Here is a 13,857-nt window from a genome sequence, read left to right as displayed (position 1 = left end):
TGCACTTTTTACTACCTCATGTATTTTTGGTAGTCCACATTTTTACTACCTCATGTATTTTGTTTGCTCACAAGTGTCACAATTACCTTGTCTACCTCATGTATTTTTGGTTTCTCACAATTTTTACTACCTCATGTATTCTTGTTTGCTCACAATTATCACTTTACCGTATGTAACGTAACGAATGCCTCTGCAATCTGTTGCTCGTGTAACGTTCTCAGTTTGTATCTTTTTTGTTCCTATTGTGAAGCGCTCTGACACCTTCGGGTAAAGTCCGCGCTATATAAATTTGCATAAATAAATAAATAAATAAATAATCAAAGACACTGTTGGGAAAGCCACTTTCGGCCTCGTATCAGGGCTGGCTGTCTGCTGCTCGGGCAGTGGCGGCTGGAGGGGGTGGTGCCGGGGCGGGTGAATGATTGGCGATGTAGCCCTGCCTCCTCCCCCTCTTAGGGTTCACGAAGGCTGCCAACCCGCGAGTTTTAAAATTGCGAAGCCCGGGCAGTTTGTTCAAGGCTGTGGAAGATGTCCCAGACACACACAGAGGGGGCACCGGGGAGAGCCAGGACCGGCCCGGGGGAGGATGGACCCTCTCGGGCTCTGCTCCAGGGGCCACAGACTCCGTCCTCTGGGGGGGCGGGGGAGCCTCGGAGGGTGCATCGGAGGCTCATCCACAGCCCATGGGGCCCCTCCCGCGGGGCCAGTGACGACGTGAAGGTGGTCGGGAGTCCAGGAGCAGAGCTGGGGTGCCGGCCGCTGCCGATCACCCCAAAACAGACCCAGCAAGTGTGGGCCGGAGCCCACCCCCGGGAGGAGCACGAGGGCGGCGTGAAAGGTGAGCCCCCACCCCATGGATTTAGTGTTTTTTTCCCCCGCCCCCCTGCAATTTTTGTTGCCTGTCACAGTGGCGCCCAGCACAGGGCATCCAGCTCTGACGTCACGCAATTCAATGTTAAATACCCTCATCTGTGGTCTCACGAGTTACGCGTATATAACAGTGGCGCCAAGTAATACAACTCTGACGTCACGCAAGAGGGGGCAGAAGGCTACCCCCGGGAGGAGTAAGAGGGCGGAGTGAAAGGTGAGCCCCCACCCATGGATTCGATGTTCAAGGAACCCCCATGCAATGTTTGCTCTCGTGAGGATATACCAGTGGAACAGCCGGACATACAGGTCTGACTGACATCACGCAAGAAGGGTCCGGACCTCGAGGACTGTGTGAAAGGTGAGCCCCCACCCCATGTTTAAGCCCCCCGCATGCAATCTGTGCTGTCCCAAGTATATAACAGCGGCGACGAGGAATTCAGCTCTGACGTCACGCAAGACCCCCACCTCTTGGATTCAATGTTTAAGCCCCCCGCAATCTGTGCCATCACGATAGATTAGAGTGGCACCGAGCACAGGACATACAGCTGTGACGTCACGCTGCATCTCATTGGCCACAGGTGCCTTGCCCGGTTGTTTTCAAACCTCAGGAAAGAGGTGTGTCTTGTCTGACACCTCTGCCAGGCGGTGTTCAGATACTGCTCGGCCTGACCCCCGCCCCCTTGCTTCACGTCACAGACACACCTGACCCCCCCCCCCTCTCAGTGCCTCACTGAGCTAATTTCAGAACAAGAACAGGAAGTGCGACGGGCAGTTTGCCTTGTTTTAAGGCACCGATGCTTCCTCTCTGCCCCAGGTCTGGCAGCAGGTGGGCGTTGGCACAAGGGTACACGTGCGCCGTGCCCTTGGAGGTTGGCATGCACGTAACAAAAGAATACAGCCAGGGCTTTTAAGTGGGCCAGGTCTCACCGGTGCTGACCACGGCAGGTTTTTTAAGGGGCCTCAAAACGGGTCTCTGTCGGGCTCTGTTTTGTGCCGTGGCACAGGCGGACTGCAGTGACCGCAGGCACATCGATGTGCGCTGCTCACACTGCTCACTTCTCACTAGTGGAGAAGTTACGGCATGACGTCATGCCAAGTGAGTGTTGTAGGGGAATGGAAACCCTTTAGAGAGTCATTTTCTCTCTGGATTTCCCTTCTCTTTTTGAATCTCAGGAGCAGCAACATTGTCGTGGTGTTACCAGGGCTTTTAAGTGGAAGCTTTTTCAATATATATATAACAAACCTATAGTTGCTACTTATTGATCTTATGCAACTAACAACCATTGACAAAGCCAATAGTCCTGACTTGTTGAAGGTATGATGCTACTTGTATCTGGATGCAATGACAAACCGCAAAATACAAGTCGGGCGGCACACTATGCTACGCACAGATTTTTAGCATATGTGTTTTTAAGCCACACCCTTAATTACATTGGCCACGCCCCTTTGAGAGACCCCCCGGTTTTTCATTCCACTTAAAGCCCTGGGTACAGCGTAATAACCCCGTTTAATACCCACTAAAGGAACTGAATGTTATCAAACTCACATGCGACAGGCTAGGATTGAAATCTTGCTTGGTAACCGTGTGATTCTTGACAAGCCGCTTCGTCTCACTGTTTCTCACATTGTAAATTTCCGCACACAACGGGTTTTGGTTTGCTGTTGGAGCGGGGGCAGGGGGTCGTACAGGTGCATCAGGGGTTGAGCCTGTAGACTGGGTGTCTCTGCACATACAGGGTAAAGGGCACGGAAGCCTGGCAGCTTACTTCTGGCAGCACTAGATGTGGCCTCCCTGCTGACAGGTCAAGTAAAAAAGGAATCTTTATTTAACCCCTTGGTCCTCAAACATATACAAGCATTTACAATGCAATGGCCTCGGCTTTGTTAAAGTTAGAGCTATTGGCATTGCAAATGGCATTTTTTTCCATTAAAAAAAAACACATAAATAAATGGTATTGTCATTTACAATGGCAATAGGTGAGTATTAGAGAGTAGTAGAGAGTATTAACAGACACAGAAAGCCACACACACACAGAGAGCCACAGAGAGCCACCCACACCCACACCCACACACCCACACACACACACACAGAGAGCCCCCCAAAACACAGACAGAGAGCCCCCCCCACAGACACACACCGAGCCCCCCCACACACACACACAGAGCCACACACACAAACACACAGCCACACACAAGCACACAGCCACACACACACACACACACACAGAGCCACACACACACACACAGAGCCACACACATACACGCACACACACACACACACACACCCCAACACACACAGAGCCCAACACACACACACAGCCCAATACACACCCACACATAGCCCAACACACATACACATACAGAGTCCAACACACACACAGAGCCATACACACACATACACAGAGCCACACACACACACAGGCATCCCTCAGTCTAGGTCAGTCACACGCCCATGCCCAGTAACGCCCCAGGGAATAGAGGCAAGAAAAAAAACTATCTGAAGCAGGGAACAGAGGCAAAAAAACAAGTGTTAAACAAGCTTTTTCAAAGCAGGCATTTTAAAATCCCACTGTGACTGTTGCAACCCCATTAAGTAGTACACACTGTCCAGGCTTTTACTATTTAGAGTGAGACATTTAATTATTATTACATATCACAAGTCCTTAGAATGGATGCTGGTCTCATGGATGCCGAGGTTCATTCATGTTTTAATGTTTGTACACTTGACCGATGTGGACAAACCACCTATTAGTCAAACCTCCCTGCAATCAGTCTTACGTGAGTGCCTTACTTCATTCACCCAGGACAGCCCTCTTTCAATGAGGGGAAGGGTCAGTCCGGGTCCGGACCTGTGCCCTACACCGGATGTGACGTTTCACCGGTGCAGGGGTCTGCAAGAATCAGTGCTAAAATCCATTCAGAATACCCCAATGTCTCCGAACTCACGCCAGAAACGAGCTGCGTCAAACTAGGGCGGATTGAAGCCATTCCAGAGTGTGGTACAACTCATTGTATGCCACAACCTAGTGCATTCTGGGTGTTGTAGTTCTGGCTGGCTTGAACTAACCCAATATGAAAAATGTAATAGCAATTGGGACTGACAACAGCCAAGTGACCCAATGGGCAGAGCAAAACTGGCTGAAACATGTCGACCACGGGATGTTGGGGTACAGAGCGCTCCAAATACGTTCTGCTTTATTTTTCAATTGCCAAAGGAGCTCCAAGATGAAATCCAATAGGGGATCGCCTGTAGGCATTTGTAACCCTAATCCAGATCCCGCATGAGCGAAAAAAAATCGCATTCAAGCGCTCCCTTTAAAAGTGAGGTTGAGCCCTCACAGTAATTTAGGGGTACCGGGGAGGACTCCGTGATGAAGCGTGCCACTCAGAAGTGTGGGTGGGAGCACTTTGAACAACAATATGGTTTATTTCCCTTCACCGGTCTGGGAATAGGACTAGCACGAGTTCACTTAGGGAGGCACCCTTTGTTACATTGCATAGAGGGAATTAAACAAAAAGAGAGTATGGACGAAGAGTCACAGAAGGAGAAAGGCGGGAGGCAAACAATGAGAGTGGGGAACTGATTGAGCAGACACAGGATGTCAGGCGAGGAGGCAGAGAAACGACAGGAGAGGACAGAAAGGAGCACAAGTTGAGGAAGTCCGCAGCACTAGCCTGTCGCTCACGGGGCTAGCTAGAGTGCGGACTGTCAGGCCGGCAGCATCTCTGAGGAGCTCCAGGGCTGCAGCAACTAGAGTCTGGCTCACCCCCCCCCCCAGGTTCCCTAACTGAATCGAGGGTGCTCTGAACTCACGTGGAGCAGCATCAAACACGCCACGTGCCCGGTGAGTGTGTAAAACATCCCAGATCGGGGTAAATTAGGCGGCACATGAAGCCGGAAAGAACGAGTTTGGGCTAGGTGTCATCCCCGTGAAGGACTCTCTCTTAGACTCTCCGTGAACTGACCCTCTCTGGAGCCTCATTTGACAGGCAAGGTTGCAGTCTGGATGTAGAATCACCTGGGACTGCGCCCCCCCCCCTGAGTTGTCCTACCCACTTCTCTAAAGCCAGCCCTTCCCTCGGAGGCACCAGCTGACTCCCACACAGGACTGTTTGGTGTCACTCTGTAGGGCCCGAGACCAACCCTAATCATGGGACCTCCAAATTCTAGAGCCTCCTCCGGAACTTACGGGACCCTCCTACCTATCTCCTGGACTGTGAAAGACCCCACAGCCCCACACCGCCCTCTCCCTATCACTGGGGGTGTCCTACAAGGCTCTGCCCCCTCACACAACATTCACACATCGTGCCGAGCACACTTCTTGGTCACAACAGTAATGCGACTCCGCTGTCCTTTTCCGGTCAGGCTGAGTGGGACCCTCTACCCCCCGTTCCGTAGGCGCCTCTGCTGCCACCGCACGCACGGTCCCCTCGTCGCTCACCTTCCTCTGCTGCTGGTGCTCCTCTCCCACACAGTTGACCAGGGTGTGCGGGCCTAGGATGATCTGGGTGCTCTGCGGCCACTGGCTGCTCACCAGGGAGTGCTCCCCCAGCAGGATCCTGCGCACGTTCTCCGCCCCCGTCACCCGGATCACGGGTTCCCCCAACAGGTGGTTCTTAAACACGTTGCCGAACTTCGCTCTCCGGGAGCTGTGGAAATCCGAGCCCTGCAGAAGACACACACGGTGATGCGCGGGGGGCTTCTGGGCGCTAACCCTCGCGTGCGCTGAGCACAGGGCATCTCTTGACACTCATCCGGGCATTTGTGGGGCTACAGGGCTTCTGGGCGCTCGCAGGCGCTGAGCACAGGGCATCTCTAGACACTCAGCTGGGCATTTGTGGGGCTATAGAGGCTTCTGGGCGCTCGCGTGCGCTGAGCACAGGACATCTCTAGACTCTCAGCCGGGGCATGTGTGGGGCTACAGGGGCTTCTGGGCGCTAGGGTGCGCCGACTGTGCTGCTTGAAAAAGACTATGAAGCACCGCAGGCAACTCTAAATAAGTTTTGTCCCTGGTGTGAGGAGAGGGCGCGTTCAAAACTTCAGCCTGTTGCACAACGAAGTGATTAAAGTGCACGTTCACCCGACCAACGTAAAAATAAACAAGAAAAGAAAAACAAGCAACAAGCGAGCTCCACCATGACACCACCACGTTTCTCCGAGGCGAGGCAGGAATGCCTCGGAGAAACGCAGCGTCATTTTTGAATTCGTGGGCGTGTTTTCTTTCTCTCCTCTTCCCATTGGCTGGAATGTAAAATTCCAGCCAATGGGAAGAGGAGAGAAAGAAAAGAGAAAGAAAGTAAAAAACACCCTCCCCCCAATCCGGGCTTGAACGGAGTGGTGCCCCTCTCCTCCAATGGCTGGGCTCCGTTTAGGAAGCCAGCCAATGGAGAAGAGGAGCGGGTTCAATCCCCCATACTGAAAAACTAAATTTCTCGCCAGCGAGACTGCGCAAGCGCAGCCTACGCAGGCCGAGACTTAAAAAGCACAATGCAATATTTTGTAAGTAGCATACTTAAAAAATGTATGCATATTAAATATAAAAATCCATAATAAATACAAATTTCATCGTTATTCCATTTTCCTAATATGGTACATTTCGTCATAAATTAAAGGACATAAAATTCACGGTTCTATCTACTCTAAAAAAGTTTTTCAATTTCAAGCATAAAGCTCCCAATTGCACACGCTATGTCCAGAGAATGCATCTCCGTTAACAGGATCGCTGCCTGTGCACAATTTTTAATACCATACTTTAAAAACATCGGTCATAAGAACAATTTCCGTGTAGCGAGGACCTTAAAACAGTCTCATAATATATTCAAAATACTGCATTTGGTGCCTAGGTTGCAGCTGCCGTTGCTTTCAGAATCCATCATAGCCCCTTTTATCCTGTCGTTCGCAAAGTAAGGATTGGTTCCTATTCTTAATCTTAATACTTAATTTTTAAGGTAGCGATTGGGTACTATATCTTTGTACGGGAACTGTTGATCAGATTGCCATGCCTTAATCATGACATTCATGGATTTTTTTTCCTCACTAGGTACTGACAATCCTGATCTCGAGAGATTTCTTTCCCTAATATCTTAAGTTCTCACTTTGCCACATCAATTTGTAGGTCCTGGACTCTCAGTTCCCTACATACTGTAATTAACGTTTCCCTAACCCCCTCGGCCCATTTAGGTTCACTATACAAAATTTCACATTTACACCATTGTGCTATTTCTTGCTCCTCCCCTTGCCCCAAACGTTGCCAGAGTCTTATTAATGCCACATGTGACATTACCTCCCAAGATGCCATGCCCGTTTCTATTCTTATTGTCTGAGCCATGGAGGACCTGGGTAGGGACAACAGATTTTTTTATGCATTTTCCCTCTTCAACATCCCATCCTATTTGGCCACTCGTATATAGTAGTTTGGCTCCATGTTGGAACTGGGGCGGTATCATAGCCAAACATGCTCTCAAAACCGGTCTGTGATCTATCCCCAAAATTCCTATAGAATTTTTCAGCCCCTAACGGAGGTCAGTGCTCGTATTCTCCAAGCATTCTAATGGGAGTTACATTTTAAGGACAGTGGTCAGATACTGACCCCCATTAAACATACGCTTGACCAGTGAGGGGGGGGTCACATTCAAAGTGCTGTAAACACTTTATAAACAGCCGTGAGCTGTTCTCTGGTGTCCCATCACAGTAGTCTGGTTTCTGGAATTTGGCTGACCCGCACTCCAATCAATCAGGACATTTGTTAAGCGCGCTACATACCCATCAAGGGTCTCAAGGCGCTGGGGAGAGGGGGAGGTGCTGCTACTGATAGAAGAGCCAGGTCTTGAGAAGTCATCTGAAGGCCAGGAGGTCTTGGGTCTGCTGTAGGTTGGTGGGGAGGGTGTTCCAGGTCTTGGCGGCAAGATGGGAGAAGGATCTGCCGCCGACGGTTGTTTTTAGGATGCGTGGCACTGTGGCGAGGTCACCGGAGCGGAGCTTGCGGGTAGGGGTGTTGAAGCTGAGACCTTGTGTGCTTGGATTAGGAGCTTGAAGGTTATCCTCTTGTTGACAGGGAGCCAGTGTAGGTCTCTTCAGGTAGGGTGTGATGTGGCTGTGGCGGGTATGTCGAGGATCAGTCGCGCCGAAGCGTTCTGGATGTGTTGCAGCCCTTTCAGGAGCTTGTTTGACGTTCCTGCATAGAGGGCATTTCTGTAGTACAGCCTACTGGAGACGAGGGCCTGGGTTACTGTTCTTCTCGTTTCGGTGGGGATCCACATGAAGATTCTCAAGGATGACCCACAGGTTGCGTGCGTGGTCAGTGAGTGTTGGGGCTGTTCCCAGTGATGTCAGCCACCAGGAGTCGTCCCATGCTGAAGGGGTGGAGCCGAGGATGAGGACCTCCATTTTGTCCGAGTTCAGCTTCAGTCGGCTGTTCCTCATCCATTCTGCGATGGCCTTCATTCCTTCGTGGAGGTTGGTTTTCGTGGTGTGAGGGTCTTTGATGATGTTGAGGTTGTGCTGGCGGGCGACGTAGGCAACAGGTTCCATGTATATGTTGAACAGTGTTGAGCTGAGGGAGAAGCCCTGGGGTATGTCGCAAATGATCTCGGTGGCGGTGGAGCTGAAGAGGGGCAGGCGGACGCTCTGTGTTCTGCCGGAGAGGAAGGATGTGGTCCAGTCCAGGGCCTTCTCTTGGATCCTGGCGTCATGTAGGCGTGTTCGTAGTGTCTGGTGGCAGACCATGTCGAAGGCAGCTGACAGGTCCAGGGGTATGAGGGCTGCTGTTTCTCCGTTGTCGATCAGGGTCCTAATGTTGCCAGTGGTGGCGATGAGGGCGGTTTCGGGGCTGTGGTTGCTGCGGAAACCGGACTGGGATGGGTCCAGGATGTTGTTGTCCTCGAGGTAGCGGGTCAGTTGCTTGTTGACGATTTTCTCGGTGACCTTCGCTGGGAACAGGAGCAGGGAGATGGGATGGAAGTTCTTGAGGTCCTTGGGGTCCGCCTTGGGTTTCTTGAGTAAGGCGTTGATCTCGGCGTGCTTTCAGCTCTCTGGGAAGGTTGCTGTCTCGAAGGAGGTGTTGATGATTTTCCGGAGGTGGGGTGCGATGATTGTGCTGGCTTTGTTGAAGACTTTAGTGTGGGCATGGGTTACATGTGGATCCAGAGTGGACGGAGTTCATGATTTTGATGGTGTCATCGTCATTGACGTTCGACCATGCGGTCAGGCGGCAGGTGAGGGTGTTGGAGGTTGGCGGGGCGGTCGTGGCGTTGAAGAGCTCTTTGCTGTTGTGTGCGTTGTTATCCAGGCGGTCCTTGAATGCGGTCCTCTTGGCGGTTCTGATGAGTTGATGGTGTCTGCGGGTGGCATTCTTGAGGGCAATGTGGTTGTCTGCTGATCGTTTGTGGAGCCAGTTCTTCTCCAGTTTCCAGTAAGTATGCTTGGAGGCCTGGAGGTCTTCAGTGAACCAGGTGGCTTTCTTGCTGGTGTGGCTGTTGGAGGGTGTCTTGAGCGGGGTGAGGGTGTTGGCGCAGTCGTTGATCCACTGTCGGAGGTTGAGGGTGGCGGTGTCGGGTTCGGTGAGGTTGGCTAGTGGTCTCTGGGCGAGAGCGGTAGCTAGCTGCTCTTCGGTGACTTTTCCCCAGCAGCGACGAGGCATCTTTTGGTCGCGGCGATGTGCGGTGGGCTTCCTGAAGGTAAAGTGGACGCAGCGGTGGTCGGTCCAGTGGGGTTCGGTGGTGTGGTTGAAGGAGACATGGGGGCTAGCGGACACGATTGGGTCTAGCGTGTGACCGGCGGCGTGGGTGGGTGTTGTCACAAGCTGCCTGAGTCCGAGGTTGGCAAGGTTGTCGATCAGGGTGGTGGAGTTGACGTTGTTGTTCTTGAGGTGGAAGTTCAGGTCCCCGAGGAGGATGTAATCTGTGGATGCGAGGGCGTGGGTGCTGATGAGGTCGGTGATGGAGTCACTGAACTGTGGTCTGGGTCCAGGGGGCCTGTAGATGAGGGTTCCTCTGACGGTGGTGTTGGGGTCAGTGTGAATCTGGAAGTGCAGGTGTTTGGCGGTGCTGAGGGTGTTGTCCGTGCTAGTCGAGACACTGAGGGTGTTCTTGTGGACGATGGCAATTCCACCTCCTGTTCCTTTGGTGCGGTCTCTGCGGGCGATTTTGTAGCCTTCCGGGATTGCTATGGCGATGTCAGGTGCTGAGGCGGGGGTCAGCCAGGTCTCCGTTAGGAAGGCGACGTCTGGGTCGGTTGAGTCGAGGATGTCCCAGATTTCGACGACGTGTTTGCGGGCAGAGCGAGTGTTGAGGAGGATGCACCTCAGGTGGTTGGGTTCGTTGGATGGTGGTTTTGTGGGTTGGATACTGGTGAAGCTGCAGTTCCGGCAGGTGAAGAGCCCTTGGGTGTGCTTCGGGGTGGCCCGGTAGCAGGTGTGTTCTCGTACGGGGTTGAGTGCGTGGAGGGTGCTCGCGTCGTAGTGTAGTCGGGTGTCGTGGTGTTTACGGAGTGCCGGGGTCTGGTGCTGCGCGCGGTCCAGGCACAGACGGGTGTCCCTCAGGGAGGCAGCGACGGGAAGGGAACGGGACCGCGAGATACAGAAGGCAAAAGGGGGCGGGCAGGGACGCTAAACAGTAAACAATGCAGGGCAACAGAGATCAGTAAAAAATAAAGAGGCACAGTACAGAAAGGAGAAAACGACAAAAAAACAGGAAAAAAAGTCACAGTCCAATTTTACCAGCAGAGGGGGGTGGGGGCGTTGAACTCACCAGGCGGAGCAGCTGACATCAAACTTCTCAGCACATTAAACTCACACTGATGCCAGTGTGCGATTTAATGGAAAATGCACACAGAGGGCATCTTAGAGATGGCCTCTGAAAAACAACCAGCCTCTGGTGGGTCCCCTGACTGGTACACACCAGCCTGCCCCAATGAGACATGTTTCTGGACCCCTATGGTGGGAGCCTTTGCTCCCTGAGCCCAGAAACAAAGCCTTTCCTGGGCGGGGGTGTTCACACTTCTCCAGGCCAGGAAGAGCATCTGTGGCAGGGGAGCTTCAGAGGCCTTGCAGCCTTTGTAATGCAACCCCAGCCTCTCCTGCTATCAGGAGCAAGCCCCCGTCCTGTCTCCCCTCCATTGTGGCAGGAAGACCGGCCGGAAAAATTAGCCAGCCCAGAAGGTGTGCCCAACTCTGCCAACCCCACCCCTCAGGTGGGGGAGGGGAGGTGAAGCACACTCTTCAGTGCCCACCGTTCTTGCAGATGGCAGGCACTTCCCAATCAGGATTAGGAATTGTACTCAGTCTCCCACTGTGGTGAGCACACCAAGTGAGTAGTCACACTAAGGTCAGTAGCCTATTGGCTACTGACCTCAGGACGCCTAAAACGCCCCCTAAATACAGTATATGGGGGCAGACTTGAACCAAGAACTCAGATTCCCGCAACCTAAAAAGAAAAAGGTCGAAAGAAAGAACCCAGCAGAGGAGACGGCAGAGAACAACTGACTTGGCCCCAGCCCTACCGGCCCAGCTGCAGTTTCCAGAGATTCTGCACCAAAAATCGTCTTGTCCTGCAGCCAGCGACCTCCGGAACCCCCTGGGCGGACTGACATCCTTCAACAAAGACCGGATCTCCCGTGAACAGCAGCTCTGACCAGAAGAAACTACAAGAAAAGAAGAAGGACCGAACAGCTGTGCCAAAGCTAACAAGAGGAAGGCGCCCACTGAGTTTATCCCAGCCCTATCGGCATGTCTCTACCTCATACCTGCTCCTGTGAAATCCCAGTGTGACCTACAGCCAGCAACCTCGAAAACCCCGGTGGACTTGCCTGCCTTCAACCACAAAGACTGTGTCTCCTGTGAACACCGGATTTGTTCATCTCCAACCCCTGGCTCCGGCCGGACACCGCCAGTCCGCGCCACTCTGCACTTGTCGTCCATGGCCTGAGCTAGAGTGGGCAAACACCACGAGGAGGTCTCCCCGGAGATCCTGACTCAGATCTGGCAACCCCTGACCTGCCTCAAACCTCCAGCTGACGCCTGCAGCCTAAATCCGGAAGGTCCCCCCAACTGCGACCAGGAGCTGGTAAGAAGATCCGACTCTAAAAGGCACCCCTGCACCCGATGGCCCACGGCCTTGGGTGGCCCAGCCGACAGTGCCTAACCAACCCTTAACTTCCCAACTTACCTCTCAAAGTCGTTGCGCACCCAGAAGACCTTCACCCCGGAGCCTGCAGTGCTTTTGCAAACCGGAGGTTCCTCATTGCAAACAAGAGGGCGCCCGATGTCGAAACAGCATCCTGCACCCGCCCACCCTAGTGCCACTGAGGGTACACCTTTGATGCTACTTTGTTTCCCCATTTGCCCTGAGCTAAAGTCCAGGAGCTTTGCTCACACAACCAAGTGGCCTGTTCGTCAGCAGCCACCAACCGAGGCCCCCTATCCCTAATTGGTTACCATTGGGCCTCAACACTTTGCACCCGCCCGCCCTAGTGCCACTGAGGGTGTAACAAGAGTGCATCCTTGACCCTGGCAGACCCCCAAGACTACCCCCATAAGCTCAACTCCCACTATTGAATACTTACCCTAAAACCAATAACACTATTTTCCTCCATAGGATAACATTGACTGTTTTTCTTGGAAAAGTTTCTGAGTGTGGAGTTTGAAAACCTAAAGAAATTCTTTAAAATTGTGCTAACTAAGAAACTAACTAAGAAAGAGTTTACTTACCTGTTTACAGGAAATGTCCCAGTGTAGTATCCATGTATACTACACTGTGTAAGAAAAGTAATCTCAAAAGTAACTTACCTGTAATCTTACAGAAGATCCCATGCAAAGTATATGTACTGTATTTACAAAGCATTGCATTTCTCAGAAACAATATTATAAGTCAAAACAAAGTGCATTTGCAATTCCAACCCAAACTGTGTTACAAACTGTATATTTACTGCAAAGTACTTATTACTTACCTGTGCCAGACTTGCTTGGTCCTAGGAAATAAAATAACTAAATGAATATTTCTATACAAAAACAATTGGTCTAAGTTCAGTCTTTGAGTGTGTGAATTCATTTGCTGACTGAGTGTGTACAACAAATGCTTAACACTGTCCTCTGATACTGCCTTACTGCTCAACCACACTACTACAAATAGAGTGTGAGCTGGCATCTAACTTGACCTCTGCCTACCTTTTGGGTTCCACTGGACTCCGTACACACTATACCTCACTTTGGTATAGTATCTACAGAGCCAGCTTCCTACAGCAGGGTACTGCACTGGTGTAGTCCCTACAACCAAACACAAACTCCTGAGAGAAGAAAATGTGGACTAACGGGTGCACTGGCCTCCTTGTATGTCCAAATCTGGGACCTGGACCTCTGCTCTGACGTGCACAAAGAGTTGGTGTGGTTGCTGCCAGCTGGCACTCAGTGAACCCAAACACTTCAGGGGGCTTTGCCCCAAAACCGACTGATAGCTGCCAGAAGCACCCTGGATTCAGGGTTCACAGAGACCCCCTTATACACTGGATCACGCTAGGGGGTGTAGGGAGGAAGGCAGAACCTTGGACTCGGGTAGTGTGTTACACGCATGTGCAGAGCTAACAAGGGTTTCAGTGGCTTAGTGCCGATACGGACAACCCTCCCTCGCAGCATAGTAAAGAGCTTAGTAAACACTGTATTAAATAATCACACCACACAAAGATTGTTGGAAAACAGTTTGCTGCAGGTTTATTTCATACAAGGAGTATGCCAGTGTGGTGGGTTAACGAAGGGGCTCTATATAAGGGCAGGCATTGATGAATAACTTAAGCTGCCCACCGCCTGATTTGCCAAACGGCACCTTGGCCAACCCAAATGATGCTACCATTTTTTTATCTGAGGGTTTTCCCTCCTTAATTACCAGGGTACACATGTCCATGCCAACCTCTAACAGGTGTACCCTGTCCTTCTTGAAGTACTCATTTGTGGGATTTTCTCCGGCAATTCGCAGATTTCACCCATGGCAGACTTCATT

At 51.8% G+C, this 13,857-nt stretch overlaps 1 protein-coding gene across 1 annotated transcript in view; it reads left to right on the top strand.

The window, feature by feature from the left end:
• The first annotated feature begins 524 nt into the window (after positions 1–524).
• The window catches only part of LOC147665123 (early activation antigen CD69-like), a 59,603-nt gene continuing 46,270 nt past the window's right edge, over positions 525–13,857 (top strand). Inside the window, exon 1 of the mRNA XM_086949758.1 lies at positions 525–838. Within this exon, the coding sequence (XP_086805884.1) occupies positions 529–838 (310 nt within the window). The 5' untranslated portion in view covers positions 525–528. The remainder of the gene's footprint in view (positions 839–13,857) is intronic.

The sequence above is a fragment of the Lissotriton vulgaris genome, unplaced genomic scaffold (genome assembly GCF_964263255.1).
Source record: "Lissotriton vulgaris unplaced genomic scaffold, aLisVul1.2 SCAFFOLD_668, whole genome shotgun sequence".
NCBI lineage: Eukaryota > Metazoa > Chordata > Amphibia > Caudata > Salamandridae > Lissotriton > Lissotriton vulgaris.
Note: the sequence above shows the minus strand (reverse complement) of the source record. Positions and strands in the feature narration are given on the sequence as shown.